The sequence below is a fragment of the Pelodiscus sinensis genome, chromosome 2 (genome assembly GCF_052426305.1).
Source record: "Pelodiscus sinensis isolate ZL-2025 chromosome 2, ASM5242630v1, whole genome shotgun sequence".
NCBI classification, from domain to species: domain Eukaryota; kingdom Metazoa; phylum Chordata; order Testudines; family Trionychidae; genus Pelodiscus; species Pelodiscus sinensis.
The window spans coordinates 71,651,938-71,673,102 of record NC_143053.1 but is presented as its reverse complement, the minus strand read 5'-3'; the positions used below and the strand labels follow the sequence as shown (position 1 = coordinate 71,673,102).

Below are 21,165 nucleotides of genomic sequence, written 5' to 3'. Positions count from 1 at the left end.
CTATTTCACACCCGAGAAAAAAAGTGGTACTTACTCTGACAGAAAAATACTTATTTTCATATTCGGACACCCTCACTTCCTAGCATAAATTCAATTCAATTCCTAGTGCTATGATTTAAGCAAAAATTCAGTTTTCTAATAAATTTTTTCTTTGGCCATGATTTTTTTTATTTAAACTGCATCCTTTATAAAGAAGTCTAGCACTCAGACAATATTAGTAACAAACAAATGAATGGAACAGATGAGAAAGTCTTACTTTATTAGCATCTTGGTAAGTTCATTTCCTTCTACATTTGTGGATCCCTGGTAAGCCTGGTTAATTCTTGAGTCCTTGGAATAAACATCCTCGTTCGAGAGACGGGAGTACATCACTTCTAGAATTTTATAATATCCCATTTTTTTGGTGACTTGTGTATCAAAAGCTGGTTCATTTGACTAAAAACAAACGATACACAGAGAAAAAGATCGCTTAGCTTTTGTCCTTACAATATAGCTAAAAAAGCTACACAATAGAAACTAGAGCGTAAACTGCATTTTTTTTCTATATTCAAAAGTTTACTCTCTATAAACAGGAGTGGGGATTGGCCCCCAAGGCTCAGGGCTCCTCCCTCCCAGCATTGGGGAGTCTGCGCTGACGTTCTAGCCCCCCCATCATTCCCCCACTGGTTTGGAGCCCACAAAATTTACTAGCTTGGGCCCCCCAAGGCTTTGGTGTGTAAGGGGAATGTGGAGAATGTCTTTCTCCTTCTCAGTTGGGGACCACCTCAGTAAGCAGAGGGGGGTTTCTTCTCATTTGAGTGCAGCCCCTGATTTTTCTGTGGGTTAGTGGCCCTCCAACCCAAAATAGGTTCCCCACCCCTGCTCTATAAATCAACTAATCACTTTTCATGAGAAAAAAAAGTAGAAATAGAAGAGTAGGAAATAGAAGAACTAGGTTCCACTTCCATCTCCACAGATCTCTTGAATTATCCCGGACAAGTCAAAACTAGGATTGTAAAAGTGTAACCAGTTAATGATTAAACTCTGCCTGGAGTCCTGCAGGCTCACAGCCAGGACCCAGAGTGCACTGGGTTGCTGGGAACACAGGCAGCAGCAGGCAGAAGCGAAGGCCACCATGTAAAATGTGGAAATGCTGCAGCATCCCCTGCACCCTTAGTTCCCTGGTTAAATGTGTAACTAATATAATTTTAATCAGTTGTGCTTATTTTTTTCCCCACACATTACATCTCTAGTCACCACCTCTGTGCCCATATTCCCATCTGTAAAATGGGGAGAAGAGAATTTCCCTACCTCACAGGGGCATTGAGAGTCTTACCTAAATGACTGCAAAGCATTCAGATCTTTGGTTAGATATAGCATGTAAGTAGAAATATTATTAAAAATATTTATCAAACAAAATATCTAGGACACTAGTCACCATTAGCACTCAAAATCTAAAGCTGTGGGCTTTTATCACAGTCCCACTGAGCCAAAAGAAAAAAGCCTGAAATATAACATTTATCTGTAACATTTTACATCAGAGAGAAGGCAGCCCATAGAAATATAGGCTTAGAATTCTATTGTTTTTTTTTTTGTATTGCAATGAACTTTTGTATATATGTATTTAATTTTTAAAAACAGAATCTTGATAATATGAATCCAGGCTGCAAAAAAGTCAATGGGAGTTTCTCCCTAGAATGGTCAGCACTTTAGTATTTTGAAATAAATCAGTAAGAATTTTAAATTGCCTAAACAAAAGGTATTACTGACCATAGGAAGTACTAATATTTTTCTATAGTCATCATAATTACATGTTAATGTACAAGTTTACACCATTTAAGAATACAACAACACAATTTAACATACAGACAAATGGGCACACCATAGTTGAACACTGAGCAGGATTTTGCCTTCAACAGTACCTTAAGCCTCTCTGGATATACACAGATAACATTTCTTCTCTTTTTTCATAAAAAACATATAAGTTACTGTAAATCAACATCACAGTAATATATTATTCATATTCAGGTCAGATCCAACACATACAAAAATCAATGGAAAGACTTGCAGTGACTTTAATATGTTAATTTGTACCCTAGAGCTCTACAAATCTACAGGTATACGCAGATATGTATCCACAATTCATTTCTGCAAATTTGCAGATCTGCTTTATATCCATGGGTATCCACATTCACAAATGTGAATATCTGTGTATCGGTTTTGAGAATTTGAATACTAATTTTGTATTTGCGCAGGGCTCTACCTATAATGTGCTCAAATCTAGAAAAAATGATATTTACATTGATGATGTATTTATAGTTGTAGTAAGCTGAGGGTCGGTAACATGGAGTCAGCAGGCCTGTAACATGAAAACAGCAACAGGCCTGGAATCTAGTGAGCAAGACTTTGGTTAAGTTACACAGCAACCAAGAAAGAGGCCCTATTTATAACTGTATGATTGTGTAAGTTAGGTTGAGCATGGAAGAACATAGAGAGGTACCAGGTACAGATTGTAAGCCAGTAGCGGAACCTCTGAATAAGAAACGTCTTGGTACCAAACAACTCCCCAAACACTAATGTGCATACCAACCTAAGTTCAAGACTGGATCGAAGTTGATAGCATGAAGGATAGTAAATGAGCCCCTCTTCTGTAAGGGGAGGGGTAGTAACTAGGCAACAGAGAGTGGCATATGTAAGAAGTGATGTAAGTTTTTTGTACATGTCTATAAAAGGGCACCATAAAAGGTGAACACCAACCGACCCTGGTTGGGGGGTGCTTTATGCACTTTTGTAGATCAGGGCGTTATCAACGCTTACAGAATGAACAGTGGCTTAGCATTGAGACTTTCTGCTAACAACTGGTAATGTAAGTCATTTGGTAGATAATTTCATAGCGGTTAGGTCCATAAAAGGCTATTAGCCAGGGGATAGAAATGGTGTCCTTGGCCTCTGTTTGTCAAAGGATGGAGAGGGATGGCAGGAGACAAATCGCTTGATCATTGTCTTTGGTCCACCCTCTCTGGGGCAGCTGGTGCTGGCCACTGTCGGCAGACAGGCTACTGGGCTAGATGGACCTTTGGTCTAACCCAGTATGGCCGTTCTTATGTTCTTATGGTAACAAACATGCTGATGGTTAGTACATTGCCAACACCTGCAGAATGCACAGTGGCTTAGCACTGAGACTTTCTGCTGACAACTGTTAATGCATAGCATTCAGCAATAAGTCTGCTCGATTGGTTTCATCCTTGCCTGAATCTGTCGTTTCTGGGGGCTCTCAGAGACCTACTGTGTTGTCCCAAGTGCACGGGGTTTAACGCTTTAGATAAAGGGAGCGCATGCACGCACACAGCCGAGAGTTTATCACCACCGATGGAACAGAGGGCCTGTCAGGAATGCACCAGGACAACCCTGAAACCCTGACTGATGACAATAACTAAGAAAAATATAATCTGTAACATATCACAGAACAATATGGGTATTTTAAAGGGTTTATTCTAACTAAGGATATAAGAGAGTAGTCAACAGAGGCAGCAAGGTCAAGAGGGGGGAAATCAGGAGCTGCCTTAAAAGGGCAGCTGCCCAGCCTTAGACAGGGGCTGTTGCCGGCTAGGCAGGCAGCCCAGCTCAGTTCCGGCTCACATTGTGTCTAGGACCGAACCCTGCTGCGGCTCTGCAATTTAAAATGCAGTAGGATCCAGGGGGCAGGCTGCCTGGCTCCTACTGCCTTTTAAGTTGCAGAGCCGCAGCGGAGTTTGGTCCTGGACCAGGTGCAAGCTAGAACTAAGCCAGCTGCTTATCAACAAAACAAGCAGTTGATAAAAATTCTATTAACTACTTAATTAGTCAATTAACCTCATTTTAACATCCCTAATTGTAACCTTAAAGAAAAGGAAGGTCACCTTTGTAAATCTGGCCTTCAGTGTATCCATGGCTTCTACTACAATCTTGCTAAAGAATTCTTTCAGTGCATCCAAGCTGCAGTGCAACAAGAGTGTGAGGAAAGAGCGATCCACAAAGGCTTGGCGACAGGTATTTGAAAGAAGAGCTTCACTCTGGAACATTTTATGTACAGTGTCCAACAGCACCACTTGTTTTTCACAGCTACTCCTAAACAGGATGAGAATTTTAGGTTAACCACTTTATCCAATTTCCATTTAAATTTTAAACTCCACAACATTTACTTTTTGATTCTCTTCAGTAGTCATATCAACTTAGTTTGTAATCTCTGTGGATTACATGGTAAACAAGGTCAACACTGTAGTGGGATGACTATGAGGAAATCCTATGTATTGCAGGAGGTATTTTTTGTCATTCAATAAGTGGCATTCTGCTCTTTGGCTACACCTATGCTGCACCTTGCTGTTTGTGATATATAGGGCACATACACCTATATTCCTCATTGAAAAGCTAGCTGTGTCTACTCTGTGGTGCTTAGCTACACATGCCAATGAAAAGCTCTGGCAGGGAAAGACAACAGGAAGAGGCTGCAGCACTTCCTTGTTGCCTCACCCTAACCAGAGGCTCTCCTCATGGTAATGAAAGGCTGAAAAAAATAGCAATGCTGATAGGGAAGGCTCTTCTTTGGCTATGAAGAATCACAAAGTATATACCCAGGTACATACCCACAGGTTCCATGTGTGTCTTAATTGCCTAAGCACTCCTTTACCATCTACACTGCTATTAGTATCTGTACTGGGGGTAGGCAGGAGGGAGGAAAACAAAGGGGTGCTATGTATGTACTTCTGCATGACACCATAAGAAGTGCAAAGTGTAGGCATGCTTTTTGCATCATTGTTAAATCAACACCACAGTATGTCATTTGAAAGCACTGGAGGTGCTATCTGATGGATTGTAAATGAGAAGTCTAGGCCAACTATGATCATGAAAGATTCTATAGCATTCTACAGAACAGGATTACTCCCATCATCTTAGCCAAGTTGCAAATTTGGTAATTACATTTTGTCTACATGAGCTTCCCCCTGCATTGTTAACATATGTCAGGCTTTTCTTCATTTCCTAACAAACTATAATGCAGTGCTGATATGTGTTGTTAAATGGAGGCCATATTTCACCCCAAAGACAGCTGTCTTTCAATGGCAGATGACAATTCTTGTGCACACATAATTTAAGTGTTTTGGGAGCCTTCAGGACAAAGACCACTACATACATTCAAAATAGTACTTGTGCACATGAGAGGCTGAAACACAAAACCACTAAAACCCTATATGTAGGAAACCAATACCTACTAGCCTAGATACAGGAAGCTTGTTATATACAATTATTTGAAGTATTTCACAGGATTTAGTCTCCTGTTCAGTTTTGCTTAATTTTCAGAAGCAGCTTGCAAGTAAGCAATGGAATTAGCAACAATCAGAACTGTAAGGAGGGCTCAAATACTCTATTCTGATTCCTGAGACTGAGGGGTTAGCTGCCCAAACATATTTTGCAACCTAACTATGCAAAAGCACAGAATCAGATTTTTCAAGAAACATATCTATCAGAATTGAACATCTACGCATTTAGAATCAGGTCCTCTGTGTATATAAAAACTCAGTTATATCTTTAAAAATGTGTACAAAACATCACCTAAAATGAGGTAATAAGCAGATAATAAATCTATGTATAAATATTAGCGGGTATCTGTCTGAGTCCACTTGTTCAAGAACGTCTCCTACACGGTAAGAGCTAGGGCCACCAAATTTGATATGCAGTTTCCTCTTTTCCCAACTTAAAGAAAAGTCAGGATTTGGTTGTGCCAGGATACCCAGAAAAAGCACTGTTTTCCATAACATGCAAAAGGAGGGACTGCTATTCAGAGGGACACAATGTTAGAGTGGCCACTGGGGGCAGTGAGCCTGCAGGAGAGAGCTATCCTGCAGAGTGTCCATTGAGGATAGCTGTACCACCAAGGGAGTGGCCAGCACAGTTGGGGCTCTGCCATCTTGCCCAAAAGCACACTGAGTAAGTAGGCCCCCTTCCCTCCTCCAGCCTTTGACTGCAGCATCAGAGTGGGCAAGAAAAAAAGGCCTTTGGTGGCTGGGGGAGGAAAAAACCCTGGATGCCAGGAGGAGATAAAATATTTGCTGGATAGGACTCTCCTCCCCCCGAGTCTCTTCTCACCCCCGCAATCATCACTCTTGCACCCACCCCAAGTCTCCTGTGCTTCCCCCATACACATCTCCAAGGCCCTGGCCTGAGTCTTGCACCACCACCAACCACTGCTTACCCAGGCAATGCTAGGTAAGTCTTGTACGATATATAAATAAGTCTCATTCATGCACCCACCAAAGTTGAATTGAATTTTGCTATTGACTTCAATGAAAGAAGCATCATTCATAGAGAGAGAAAATGAGAATTCAGAAAATAACAGTTTATCAAGAGTCAGATGGATTATAGCTATGCTTTATTCAGTCTCTTGCTTTCAGGACAATTGAAAACATATTTGACCTCCAAAGAGGGGGAAAAAAGAAGGACTTAATCACTGTCCAGCACCTATTGGCAGGGCAAATTTTGACACATATTGGCTCTTATCCCAAATAATCACATAAAACTAAACATACAAAACTGAAATCTGGACATAGAAGACTTCAAGTCAGGAAACTTTAACACTTTCAATGAGGATATAATCATAAACATGCTCTTTTATGAATATCACAAATACTTTGTAAATGATTCTTATTGTCCAGATAATACTCATTTGCACAAAATAATTATTACTTGTGTTCATGATCGTTACTTATAGAAAATGTTAATTGTGTTAAACATACAAGCAGAAGAGCAACTGAACATCTCAGAGTACGTTTGCCAAGATTACTATTTTGATTTGAACAGTATTAGAAGAGACTGAGCTGTGGAGGCTTTGCAAACATTACCAGATACATGAAATATCACTTGGAAATCAGAACAATAATTACTTGTGTTTTACAAGAAATACTGGTTAAAATAGTTTGGGAGAATTTCAGGAGATGCTATTGCTCAAGATAGATCAGAAACAAATTTACAAGTTATCTGCTCAAATAGAGATAGATTGCTTCTAGCCATAACAATCTATATAGCAGGCCATGGTTACTCTCTAGCACCTATTGGCAAAATAAAGTTTCACAAAAAAAAAACAAAAAATGATAGCCCACGCTCACCTTCTGGAAATTCTTTTGAAACTGGTTTGAAACAAGTCCTCCATAAAGTGTTTGTGGTCCCTACAAAGGATTTCTGTCATCAGCTGTAACAACATTGGACTCTGAGATAATTCTAGTGCATCTAGAAACTGGAAAAAATGGAGAAAAAAAGGAATACGAGAGTTGTCCAACTGCATCAAAGCAAATGATCCATCACAGATCTGAGATCCTATCACAAACAAAGGTGAGCAGCAGATGCTACTAGACCATCCTCAAGAAATGATTAGTGATAAGAAAGCCTTTTCCTCTGAGGAGTATGGGGATGTAATAGCTGACAGAAAGCCCTATTAATTCAAGAGAATCACATGTTTTTCCTGAAAGTTGGTAGCAGGTACATGGATGGAGCTAAAGACAGGACTATGCAGCACTTTAAAGACTAACAAGATGGTTTATTAGGTGATGAGCTTTCGTGGGCCAGACCCACTTCCACAGATCAAATTGTGGAAGAAAATTGGCATGACCATATATACCAAAGGGATACAATAAAAAAAAGTGAATACATATAAAATTGACAAATCAGATTTTAGAACAGAGGAGATTGAGGGGGCGAGGTTAGTTTCTATGAGATAATGATATATGGGGTGATAATTGGGGAAGCTATCTTTGTAATGGGTAAGATAATTAGCATCTTTGTTAAGGCCCATTCGTAAAGTGTCAAATTTAAGCATGAATGACAGTTCTGAGGCTTCCCTTTGCAGTCTTGTGTTAAAGTCTCTTTGAAGCAGGATGCATGTAGTCAGGTCATTGAGACAATGCCCAGTCTGGTTGAAATGGCAAGAAACTGTTTTTTCTTTGTGAAACTGTCTGATGTCTGTTTTGTGTGCATTGATTCTTTGGCGAAGTGTCTGAGAAGTTTGTCCAATATACATAGCAGACGGACATTGTTGGCACATGATGGCATAATTTATATTTCTGGATGAACCGGAATATGTGTTATTGATCTTGTAACTAACATAGTTAGGCCCAATGACGGTGTCAGCAGAGTAAAAATGTGGACAAAGCTGGCAACGGGGTTTGTTGCAAGGGAAAGTTCCAGGGTTGGTATTAGTGTGGTATGTTTTTGTTCCACTTTATGGATGGATGGACAAAACGTTCATTGCCATGTGTGGAAGAAGCAGCCTGAGAAGACATTGTGCCTCTCCATTGCTCCTTTTGGTAATGTGCCTTCCCTAGAGAGGGATGTGGTTCAACAGTCATCGTGTAGCTCATAGGAAATACAACTTAGCACTGCCCTAATATAAACAACATATTCTTCAACAAAGTAATCAGATAACTGTATTATCTTAAATATGGCATATTACTTTTATTCAGATTGAATTATCATGGGCCCTTTCCTTTAAACCTTACATTCTACTGAGCTTAATCAGACTACTTGTATGAATAGGAATTATTCACAAGGGTAAAGGTTTGCAGAACTGAACCTTGTATTTATATTCCTAATTTCTGATGTTTAGAATAATCAACCACTAGGATAAAATTAACACAATTTGGTGAACTAAATCATGGTTCAGAGGAAACGAGTCTGTCATCTCAAAGAACATACTGATAAATGTATTGTTTCTGAATACAAAGTTAACTTATGTTTTCAATTATGCACCTTAAACATACTTAAGATACTGACCTTTTTAATGCAGTCCACATAGTTATTGTACCTCAGGGTTCCCTTGGGAAACTCATCAGACTTCATGGGAAAATTGAGAGCCACAAGTTGGTCAAGGGCATGCTTAAGCTCACTAATCCTTTCTCCAGTCAGGTTAGTGAAGAATGGAAGAATAATCACTGCTTGACTCTGAAGTAAATAGAGGTTATTTTAAATGAAAAAAACATTTTCATTCTCCAATTATTAGATTTTATCATTGAAAAAACTACAAATTATTCCTCACTGTAGTGGAGCATATTGACCTCCCACTAACCTGGAGGGGAGGAGCCCCGCCACAAACCCATTTGGGCAGAACCTGAGCCCACCTCCCACCTGACCAGAAATCAGGAGGCAGGCCAGAACTATAAAAGGCCAGTCCAGAAGAGCAGTAGGGGCCCAGCCAACAGAGGAGGCAGATGTTGGCCATGTGCTCCCGGGCTGCGAGACCAAGGACTGGCCTGGATCCCCATGCCTGCAAGAGGCAGAGGGCTGGCAGAGACCCTCACACCTACCAAACACGGATAGTTGGCTTGGATCAACAGACTTGCTGGAGCTGACAAGCCTCAACTACCCCACAGATTTGCTGGAGCCCCCGGTACCCAGGAAGGGGGAACTGGAAGTAGCCCAAAGGTAGCCAGCCATAGCTTAACTGGGCTGCAGCAGCAGTCAGCATGTTGCGGTCTGGACTCCCTGCTGACCCAGCAGCAGATTACTTGGCTGCTGTCAGGCCCTAGGCTGGAACGCAGAAGAGTGGATGGGCCTGCGTCCCCCCTGCCACCAACTTTCTGGGTGGCTGTTTCCCTCCTTTGCTAACTTAGGTGAGCCACCTTGTGCTCTAGATCTCTGCCTGAACCAGGAGACCTGAACTCCAAACTGTGTTTGTTTGCTACCCTGCCCTGAACTAAGACCAGAGCTTCTGACCCGGCTGTGGACCACCAGTCTGTAACCAGTGACTGTTTTGGTTGGGTTGCCAACCTGCCCTGACCCAGAGCCAGACTGGGAACTGTTTGGATACAAGTTGGCCTGAACCAGTGCCGGGCTTTCGGACAGCCCTCTGAACTGGGCTGACCATCAGCCCGAGGCCCAGGACTGAATAGCCCCTCTGCAAACCCCTACACTCACTTATAGTTAGGTGAGTAGATAGCTCAGGTGGTTAGTAATGAGTTAACATGAAGCCTTTCATCTTTTAAGTTACTGATCTAAAATCAAGCCCTGGTCAGCGATGACCAAAAATTATCCTCCATTGGATAAGCATCTGTAAGCACCAAAAACCACCACTAACACTGCACTAATTGACGTCCTTCTTGGAAGCTACAGCAGAAGGTCCAAGCTCAATTAAATATAAATATATAGACAATCATCAGAGTAATCTTGACAATTTAGGACAGACACACATTGGCAGGGAAGTAACCATACAGTAGTACTTCTTCTGTAGGCAGAGAACTTCAGTTGCCAGAGCTCTCAGTCCAGCATCTTTTTCACTCCATGCTACCACCGGGTTCTTAGCCCCCGATCTAATGTCTAGACTTACACATACACGTTTATGAATCTGAGATTTAGCTCAAGCAGTAAGATGTGAATTCTTCTATATAGAATGGTCCCTGGCTCAAACACTACAGATAATGCTCAAAAGTGAAATGACATCTCTGATCAAGCTATATTGCTCTTACATTTTAAGTGAGTTTATAATTATATCTATATTTCCATATTATTGACTTTTCCTAAAACTACATGATCAAAAAGAGACGGAAAAATAAGGAAGATTGGGAACAATGAGCCATCTAAAAATTATGACATATCTATGTATGATTTTTAGTTTGCTGACCTGTGCACACCTATGGGAGAAAAGGAAATTTGTTGGGTTGTTATGAAAAGCAAGAGAAAGGTACTCTTAGAGATATAACACAGTTAAAACTGGTTTTTAATCCATGAGTCATATTAGCATTCAACTTAGGGGGGCGAAACACACACAATTTACCTTCAGATTCAGTCCTAAATTCTGATCAGTAAGTAGGCTGGTATATGTTTTAAAAACAGCAGAGAAAGCCTCGTGATTTGTGTTAAAAGACACTGAGGAGTCAATCTGTAGAGACAAAAAATAAAACTTGAAACAATATTTAATATATAAAAATAATCTCTGTATTAAACATTTCCATGATTTTTGTTTGGAGTTTCATAAAAATCATTCATTTCTGGAATTTATTTCAGCAGACAGCAGATGTACATATGATTAAGTTTTGGTCTTACATATGTTATTAGCAAGAATCTAAAAACTCCTATCCATCATGATGCTGGGTATCACGTGCTATGACTCTTATGGAACAATGAAAAACAATATTAAGTCCCCTTCCAAAGCTAGGTCTCCTATGATCGCTGCACTATTACCAGCTAAGCTCTTATGACAATCTGCTTTGCATATTTTCAAACACAGCTTTGAGTAATAAACCTCAAACCTATGGAATGAAAATAAAAGAAGAAGTGAATAGGGGAGATAATCCTGATTCTTTTCCTTAGTATTTTGCATAGGTTTACAAGCTGTCAATAAAGCTGAGGAAGAGTGTCTCAAAGAGGTGACTGTATCTCTTTGGTATATATGGTCACGCCAATTTTCTTCCACAATTTGATCTGAGGAAGTGAGTCTGGCCCACGAAAGCTCATCACCTAATAAACCATCTTGTTACTCTTTAAAGTGCTGCATAGTCCTGTCTTTTGTTTCAAAGAGGTGAAGGAAGGGAGAGGCAAAGAAACTGAAGTTCTTACAAAACAGAATAGTTTTCTGAAATGATTTGGTTTGAGGACTTCCACTCCACAAAGAATTGTCTGGCTGCCAACAATACATGCAGTATCCCATTAGAGATTGTTTGCTTCCCAAAGATTACTTCTTCCATTGATAACTTTTCTTAGGAAGGAAAGGGAAATCTAAAACATCAGGCACAGGAGTAAAAATGGGAAGGTGTAGAGTTCTGCCTGCCAAAACCTGTTTGATTTTTTTAAAAATACCTAGTATTCATTATTCAGAAAATACTGAAATTTTCCAACTCGTAATAAACCTAAACCTTCAAACACTAACACTCTTCCAAAATGGGGGGTGTTCTTACATATTGCTGTGAAAGGGGTTTTAACTTTACCAAACACAATACATACCTGCAGAACTTTAGCCAACAGTGTCAACACAGCCATTTTGCTCTCTGGAGCAGAATCTTTGGACCACCAGCTGTCAAGCCTTGTCCAGTTTCTCAGTACTGCAGTCACCAACTTCATTCCCTGCTGCTTGCGAACAGCACGGTCTCTAAAGCTTTCATCTAATATACCATTCAGGACGGTACCCACCTGAAATGAAGGCAAAATAAAAATTCCATGTATTTCATATAGTGACATTTAATTCAGTGTAACTATAAGATCTGATCACTTGGATGGATGATTACAAAACAATAAGCATCACTAGTTTGGGAGACTTGGACAGCCAATTTCCACTATTTTAATGGGAATGGCACCCAAATTCTATAGATAATTTTGAAAATGTAAATCTAAAATATTAATCAAGTGAAGAATAGTTTCATGCATTTAATACTCATGCTAAATATAGTTTTCCAGGAAGACATATTAGCATTAGGGATCAAAATAAAAAGCAAACAGTTCAAATTGCTTCCATATTCATTCCATGTATGGTGCAGCAGTTCTGTCTCTTGCTTAAAGTTTGTGTAATCATGGGAAAAAGGATGATATTTGAGTGAGAGATACGGTAATCTAATAAACTATATTCTTCTAAGATACAAATGAAACAACATTTAAAAAGAAAATCAAAATATTTCTGTTCGCAAGTACACAAAGAAGCTAAGAAGAAAGGTATATAATACATGGTAACAGTCACGCATTTTTTGCTTTCTGTCTCTGATTTTCAAAATTGAGAGGAGAGCATAATAGGATGGGAATCCCAGTTTTCATAAACAGAAAATTCTTCTAAATGGGGGATAACCAGAGAATAAACAAAAATCACTAAAGTATTATACCTGAACTTTGCATCTTATGCTCCAAGGATTATTTGCATTTTCAATTACATAAACATCATATTTGGATTCCACCAGATTTAGAACACTACTGTTAAACTATGAGTATTTTTCTTCCCAAATCTTCAAAAATGAGAACATAAGAAAAAAAATCTCACTAACATGAAGAAAATCTCCAAGTTCTAACAAAGGAGAAGGAGGGAGTGTGGTTTTGGAAAATAATTAAGTGACCATGTCTGTCTGACTTCCAGCACATAGATCAGTCACAAGAAGGTTGTAAATAAAAGAAGTTGAGAATTTAAAAAGCAGGTACTGTAGAGAACACCGACTGCCAGTTACAACCATGTGAGTGTGAATATTTAGGAATCTTTTAGATATGAGAGATCCAGTTTTCAGATTAACAGCTATTATGGCTTTGCACAAGCAGCACATTGGAGAATCAAACAGGTAAGTGCTAGCCTTGAAAAAAAAATCACTTTTTTTCTGCTCACACTAGGTTTAATGACAGTGGAAATATTTAAAGTAATGTCACCAGAGAGAGAATTTTAAAAATTGCCTGAGAGAAAACAACTTTTAAATCATATCTCCAGACTATCTTTAAAAAATTACTTATTTATTTTAAGAATTGTGTCTATTTCCTTGCTGAATTTTAATCCAAGAAAGAACACGTGGGCTCAAAAGCAACATCATCAAACATGCGTGACACCACCTCTTTGTTGGACTCTTTAGTAGAAATGTTGAAATAAGGCCTCTCAACTTCTAAATTCTTCCTATGGACCTGTAGAAGAGTCCCAAGAAAGAAGACCCACATGTCCCCATGATCCTAGGCAGAAGCCACAGCACCTCAGGTTCCAGTCTCTATATTCTCTAGACCCCTATGTGGGCCAAGAAGCTAGATGCCCATCCACCCGTGGGTTCCTGCTGACCTAGCCACGGGCAGGCATTCTGAGCCCAATCTTAGGGTACGTCTAGACTACATGCCTCTGTCGCCAGAGGCATGTAGATTAGGCTACCAGGCATAGGAAAATGAAGCGGCAATTTAAATAATCGCCGCTTCATTTAAATTTACATGGCTGCCGCGCTGAGCCGACAAACAGCTGATCAGCTGTTTGTCGGCTCAGCGCGGTAGTCTGGACACGCGGGTGTTGACATCAAAGGCATTTGTCGACCACCCAGGTATATCTCATCCCAGGAGATATAAATGCCTTTGATGTCGACACCCGCGCATCCAGACTACCGTGCTGAGCCGACAAACAGCTGATCAGCTGTTTGTCGGCTCAACGCGACAGCCATGTAAATTTAAATGAAGCGGCGATTATTTAAATCGCCGCTTCATTTTCCTATGCCTGGTAGCCTAATCTACATGCCTCTGGTGACAGAGGCATGTAGTCTAGACGTACCCTTAGAAGCATCAGCTTTGCTGCTGCATTACTCCCTTTAACTGGCAAACATCCTTTAAGAGGGCTTCTGGGAAGAGCATGCATGTGAGAGTGCGATGCATGGGAATTATACTATCTTGCTATAAAAAGAAAATGTATCACATCCCCTACTCCTAACTTTTCATTTATAATAATCTTAAGTGTTTCTTATAATTGAAGAGGATACAACATTTTCAGTTGACTGTGTCCTTTAAAGAAAAGGTCTAATACCATTTTTGGGCTGTCGACAGATGATTTCATAAGCTGAAGTATGGCTACATCCAGGTCTTTTAACAGTTCTCGATTAATGGTTTCTGAGAACAAACTGTAGAAATACTCTCCATGGGAGAAGTTGATCAGACCCTTCTGTGATGTTCCTGATAGTGGCACAGAGAGTACCGCTGTGTTCAACAGGAGACTTACCAGCTCCTCACACTGGGAATGGAAACAAGAAGAGAGGTCAGTCCTAATGTACTGAAATCACTAAGCATCACAAGTCTTCTGCAAAAAGCTGCCTTCTCAAATAATTGTATGTATATTTATAACAGGGGTGGGGAACCTTTTTTGGGTCAGGGGCCACTAACACATAAAAATCAGTCGGGGGCTGCAACCAGTCAGAAGTAGAAAAAAATACCTCACCGTAGTCCTCAACTGAGAAAGACAATCTCCACATTCCCCTTGTACACCAGAGCCTATGGGGACCCAGCCTAGTAGACTGTGTGCGCTCCAGCCCTGTGGGAAAGCAGTGCAGTGACTGGAGCACCAGTAGAGGCTCCCCAAAGTTGAGGGACCCCTGAGCCTTGGGAACCAATCCAAGCAAGTTGATGGCCGCATCCGGTCCTTGGGTCTGATGTTCCCCATTCCCAATTTATTACATAAAACTAAATGTTTAAACTTAAGGGGGAAAAAAACAACTCCCAGAACAGTATCAGGATATTTCCCCTACTAAGGAATCTATAGTTTGCCTTGGTCACTGGCACTCAACAATGGCCAAACTCCAGGTTCTGGATTGGAAGTGTTAAGGGACGTTTATCAATACAGCATTCTATATACACATACAATTTTCTGTCCCAAAAATACACATTACAGAAAATAAACCAGTTTCTTCTACAACATTCCTGAAAATAGCATAGATAAGATTAACTATCCGAAAAATAAACATGCCAGAACCCGAAACTATGGAAATGGAGTTGGAGATGGTACATCATAAGAGGTGATCCTCCTACCTGGTCACCGAAAGCAAAAGCCAGCTGCAGGAGTCCATCAGCTAGTCGCTTGCTACTGATGTCTAGTGATGGTAGAGATTTCCTCTCATCTCCTGGTGCAATGCTTTTATAAACAACTGAAAGAAGCTTAGAACCAACTGCAAAATGGAGCCCCAGTCCCTAGAGGATGTACATGAAGGGGGGAGGGGATTTTTACTGTAAGTCTCTAGGAGTGCAGGAGAAAAACAGAATTTAAATTGTTTATTTTTAGTTGCTAGGCAGAGTAAACTAAATCTCTAGAAGACTTGTCTGTGAAAAGAGCACCACAGTGGTTTCAGTGCAGGTCTCTGTTTTTTCCAAGCTGTTGGCCTAACAGTGGACCTGCACATAGGACTGTCATGCAGACTATTCACATTTCTGGGAACCACACTTGAATGACCATTTGGGTTCAGAATAAGCTGGATCCCCATTTAGGGATCATTACTCACTAAACCAAAATTTGGACTCCAGTCCAATGACTCTGAACTTCTTCACGGTTAAGATGAACAACACTAGGAAGGATACTATCTATTGACTTTGATTCTTATCTGCTTTGTTTTAACTACCCAATCTAAAAATACTTACAGACTCCCAGCTCTACTTTCCTGTTTTTCCCTTAGATTTTCCATACCTCTCCTCCCTGTCTCCCGCCCCCCTTCTTTTTTTTTCCTCCTCCCCCACATCTCTCCTATTTATTTTGGGTCTGCACATCCTAAACTCAAACCTCCAGTCATCTGAAGAAGTGGGCTGTGCCCACAAAAGCTCATGATACCATCTATATGTTTTGTTACTCTATAAAGTGCTACCAGACCTTTTGTTGTTTTTTCCTGTACAGATTAACTCGGCTACCCCCTGAAGATTCCGAACACTAGTACGGAAATTCAGAAAATCTTATGAGAAGGTAGGTGCCCTGAAGGGGACACCATATAATTCACAGTTACCACTGATACTAGTCAACATGCTGTCCTACTATCACAGCCCTATAGGTTGATAAAGATTGAAATCCTGACCTCATAGAAGTAATGGCAAAAATTCCATAAAATGTAACATTTATATTGTTACATTATAAAAGTGGCCCCCATCACCAAACAGCAAACATTTAGGACTGAAACACTGTTAGCTAAATCTTCTCTCCCCCATTACCTATAGTGACATACCAATAACACATGCATTCCAGAACCCTGGTAACAAGGAATACCTAGGAGGCTACATAAAGGTTTCTGTTTGATATGTACAACTTCTTTCAATCCTACTTTCCTGTGACTCAAAAGGCTAAACAAGGATCATCATGCTAGGGATGTACACGAGTAGTTGAATACCTGACTACCCAAGAAAGCTAAGCTTATTGAATAGCTGAGTCAAGTACCCAACTACTCCCCCTAACCACCATGCGCTGCCTCTGTATGAGAGGCAGCAGGAGGGGGGGCAGAAGCCAGTGTTGGGGGGGGGAGCCGACTTAAAAGTCAGTTCCCTCCCAGCACAGTTGCTGCAATGCTGCCTGCCCCCTCCCCCCGCTGCCTCTATCAGAGGCAGCTGGGGAGGGGAAGGGGAGGTTGCTGAAAAGCAGCCCCCTGCCTGTGGCCAGCCCAGGCCACTGCAAACAGGGGCTGCTGGACCTGTAGCAAGCTAGGACTAAGCAGTCTTGGCTCGTACCAGTCCAGGATCACTGCACTTCTGCATTTTAAATGTAGTAAGAGCCAATGGGCTCTTACTAATTTTAAATGCAGAGTCGCAGCAGTACAGAGCCGGTGCAAGCCAGGACTGCTCAGTTCCAACTCACACTGGCTTTAGGAGCTACTTCCACTGTGGCTCTACAGGCCAATTCCCCTTATTGACCAATTGTGTAGTCGATACAAATTGTATCGACTACACGATTAGCCAAATAACTGGACTTTAACATCCTTACACCATGCTGGATCTGTTTTGCCAAAGGAGCATCCTAATGTAATGAAAGGTGCGCCCCCTCTAGTCCTGAAGCTGAATAACTCAGCTCTTCACAATCTGAACTCTATCTCTTGCAAAACAACACACGTAGTACTAACAGGATGATCCATACTGATTTTTGTTAAGACAAAAGGTTTGTTCTTTAAAAGGCCAGACCAGCCAACATTCATGGATTAAAAAAGCCAATTTATTAGCCAAAATATCCAAAATCTTCATTTTCACATCAATATATCCAAATAATATATATATCCTATAATTATTCTTATTAATGCTTCTCTGACACTCCCATTTGTTATATTTTCTCATATAATAATCCAATGGTATACTTCTCTCCTGAATACTGTGCTATATGAGAGGAATTGATTCTTTTCTCTCTCATTCTGATAGTACTTTAATCCTTTTCCTTCTGCTACCAACTATATCACAACTGGTTCATAACTAATGATATATTTCTTATTTGCCATTTTGCATATTTAAAAGCTAGTTTTCAAAATGTAAAAAGTTTGCTTGCATTGTCAAAACCACACAAAAAATCCATTCTTTCCTCTGGACTAATTTAAATATAAATCAAGTTTTCTACTTTTGTCAAAAACTAAGCACATCTTCCTCTTCTTCCCCCACCCTCCATTATTGTCTGCATCCAATGTTTTCTTTGGAATTAAATATCTACCACTTAATTTGAAGCACAGATATTTTCTTGATATGATCTCCATTATGAACATTAAAGTCCACACGTGTGGACAGATTTTTAGCTGCACTATCAAATTTACCCAATGTACCCAATGTTCAGTACTTACCGAGTATAATGTAAAGCATTTATTTAGGGCAGGTATCTTCAGAGTATAGGCAACTCCAGACTTCAGATTAGGGATGTTAAAATGAGTGTAATTAAGTAACCATGTAGCTGCTGAAAATTTCAGCTGTTACACGGTTACACACGGAGTAACAGTTGGTTCCCCGGGATATGGTATGCAAGAGGAGCCGGCTTTTAAGCCAACTCCCAGCACATACCAGCACCCACCTGCCACCCCATGCTGCTGGCTCTAATACAGAGGCAGCAGCATGGGACAGCAGGTGGCTCACCGAGAGCCAGTGTGGATAAGGAGCCGGCTTTAAGCCAACTCACCATGTGCACCAGGAGCTTGCATGTAAATGTGAATGTTAACCAATGAGCCCAAGCTCATTGGTAACCATGTACACAGTTGCACTTTCACATCCTTAATTCAGATGCCGGTTCCAACACCTACTCCCTACTATTTCCTTGGGCAAGTTACTTAGACTCTCTGGCGGCGTATACTCATCTATAAAAAGGGTATTATTTATTTACTACATCACTGGGAAGTTGTGAGAATTAGCTACGGCCTAGTCTGTCATTGGATATTGCACAAGCAACTCCCCATGACTTCAAGAGCCCTTCAAATATGAAAGGCCATGAATATGAAAAATCTTAACTTTTGTTATTTTCTGCATAAACATTTACCTGAGATTGAAGTGTGGAATGAAGCAGGCCTGCCTTGTGCAGTTGCCTGCATGCAGACAATATGGAGCTAAGTCTAATGTGATCAAAACGAGAATCTGGATTATACAGTTCAACAGAGCAAAGATCCTCGATGCTGAAAAGGGAGAAGAAAAATAAAAATATTGATTGCCTATATCATTATGGATGTATCAATATAACATGAAAAAAAGACATCATCTTTCAATGGTGCATTTATCCCTATGTACTGCATTACTTCTATAAATGGAGATATACTTCTCTCACAGAACTGGAAGGAACCTTGAAAGGTCGAGTCCTGTCCCCTGCCTTCACAGCAAGACCAAATGCCATCCCTGACAGATTTGCCCCAGATCCCTAAATGACCCCCTTAAGGATTGAGCTCACAACCCTGGGTTTAGCAGGCCAATGCTCAAATCAGTGAGCTATTCCTCCCCGCTAGCTATAGAGAGCCCTTACCTTTGTGATGTTATTCTTTTCTTTATGCTTAGCTCCAATGATTCTTTATAGGGAGATCTCATCAAAGCTTTCATGAGCCTCACAGAAACATCTGGGAGATTTTTCATGACTTGTACATCAGCTGTATTAAAGCCTACGTTTGATGGATCACAAACTGTTCTCACAAGGAGTTCTATCAGATTTGCATTAAGTAGTTCCTTCTCAAGTAACTGCAAAGAATGAAAGATGAAAATTAAGCTGGAGACATTTCATTCTTAATCCTTTTTCACCTAAAACTAGTCTACTTTCCACTATTTTTTCTGTCCCTAAAATAAGCAAAATAAGCCTTTTTATCTTAACTTCTTTCTCTCTGAAATGGCTCATTTTTAATATATTTTAACTCATATTTATAGAAATTAAATGCCCATTTTTAAAGACACAGGTGCACAACAGCACAACCTATTTGGGCATAAATACACTAATTTTAGTGTTCAAATAACAACATGCCAGTACTACAGACTTCTACACACATGAAGACTGCTAGTTATGCATCTAAACAAGTTATGCAACTGCCAGTTATGCACTTGCAGTCCTAGAAAATGACTTAGCAGTGCCCTTTTTTAAAGTCTTCAGAAACTGTTAAAATAAATTGAAGTTTTAGTATCAAGTTAAATACACAAACATATAGAGAGACTTGAACGCTCATTATTCAAAAAGGAATTTAAGAGGAAAAAGGCAGAGCACAATCATTTCTATAGCCATCATCTTTCTCATGCTATGATCAATAAAAAAAACTCCCAAATTCAACAACATCAGAAACCCATGGGGATGGTATTCCATGCAGGATGTCATACTGACAGTGATTCAAACAACCTGACTGGCAAATATACATGGTGTTAATTTCTCCTAATTAGAACTGCATCATTCATTGCAAAATAATCCACGAACCAAGGGTTTCCTTCAGCTTGCTGCAGCAGTAATATCAAAAGAGCAAGCCACGTCCTAGGGCTTAATGATCTGTTAAGATGAATGGTCCAAAGTATTTCAAAGGATGATCCTCTTCTCCTAGCAAGCCCCCCACTCTCCCACAAATCATTAGTGCTTAAACAATTTTAAATAACAATTTCAGCAATTTAAGAAGTCACCCGCTACAGCCTGAGAGGTTCAATAACTACCTTCCAGAAATCCTGTTGGCATGTCTCCAGGATCATGCTGACAAACACCATGATTCGGACTATGATTGTGCATTTGCTGTAATTATACTCTTCTCTTTCTTGTGGACTGAACATATTGCCTTTTGACCCAGTGTCAAAGCACCGCTCTGCTGCAGCTATATCATGCAAAGCAATAGTTTCAAGGAAGAATTCTACAGCTCTCAGGAATGAAGACCTCATACCAGTACCTAGAAGGGTTATACAAAATTTAAATATATAGTGACCTTATGAATTTAAAATATATTTTATGCTCAGCTCAAACAGGGCGACATAATGAAGTGACTTAATAAAAATATGGGAAACAAAATGCCAAAAATCTTTCCCCACCAGTGAAAGAAAAAGCGTTTTTTCCCCTCAAACCATACTTCAATTACATTTGGGTGTGTCTAGACTGGCAAGTTTTTCCGCAAAATAATCTGCTTTTGCGGAAAACTTGCCAGCTGTCTACACTGGCCGCTTCAAATTCCACAAAAGCACTGACGATCTCATGTAAGATTGTCAGTGCTTTTGCGGAAATACTATGCTGCTCCCGTTCGGGCAAAAGTCTTTTTCCAAAAAAGTTTTGCGCAAAAGGGCCAGTGTAGACAGCAGAGATTTGTTTTCTGCAAAAAA

The 21,165-nt window shown here is 40.2% G+C and overlaps 1 protein-coding gene across 1 annotated transcript in view; it reads right to left on the bottom strand.

Moving 5' to 3' along the window:
* PRKDC (protein kinase, DNA-activated, catalytic subunit) overlaps positions 1-21,165 on the bottom strand; it is a 195,215-nt gene that overhangs the window by 106,953 nt on the left and 67,097 nt on the right. The window contains exons 32-42 of the mRNA XM_089776265.1: positions 20,515-20,741; positions 19,361-19,569; positions 18,887-19,019; positions 15,445-15,603; positions 14,450-14,653; positions 11,938-12,123; positions 10,772-10,876; positions 8,776-8,943; positions 7,116-7,243; positions 3,879-4,086; positions 257-435 (exon numbers count right to left, since the gene is read on the bottom strand). Coding sequence (XP_089632391.1) covers positions 257-435; positions 3,879-4,086; positions 7,116-7,243; positions 8,776-8,943; positions 10,772-10,876; positions 11,938-12,123; positions 14,450-14,653; positions 15,445-15,603; positions 18,887-19,019; positions 19,361-19,569; positions 20,515-20,741 — 1,906 coding nt within the window. The remainder of the gene's footprint in view (positions 1-256; positions 436-3,878; positions 4,087-7,115; positions 7,244-8,775; positions 8,944-10,771; positions 10,877-11,937; positions 12,124-14,449; positions 14,654-15,444; positions 15,604-18,886; positions 19,020-19,360; positions 19,570-20,514; positions 20,742-21,165) is intronic.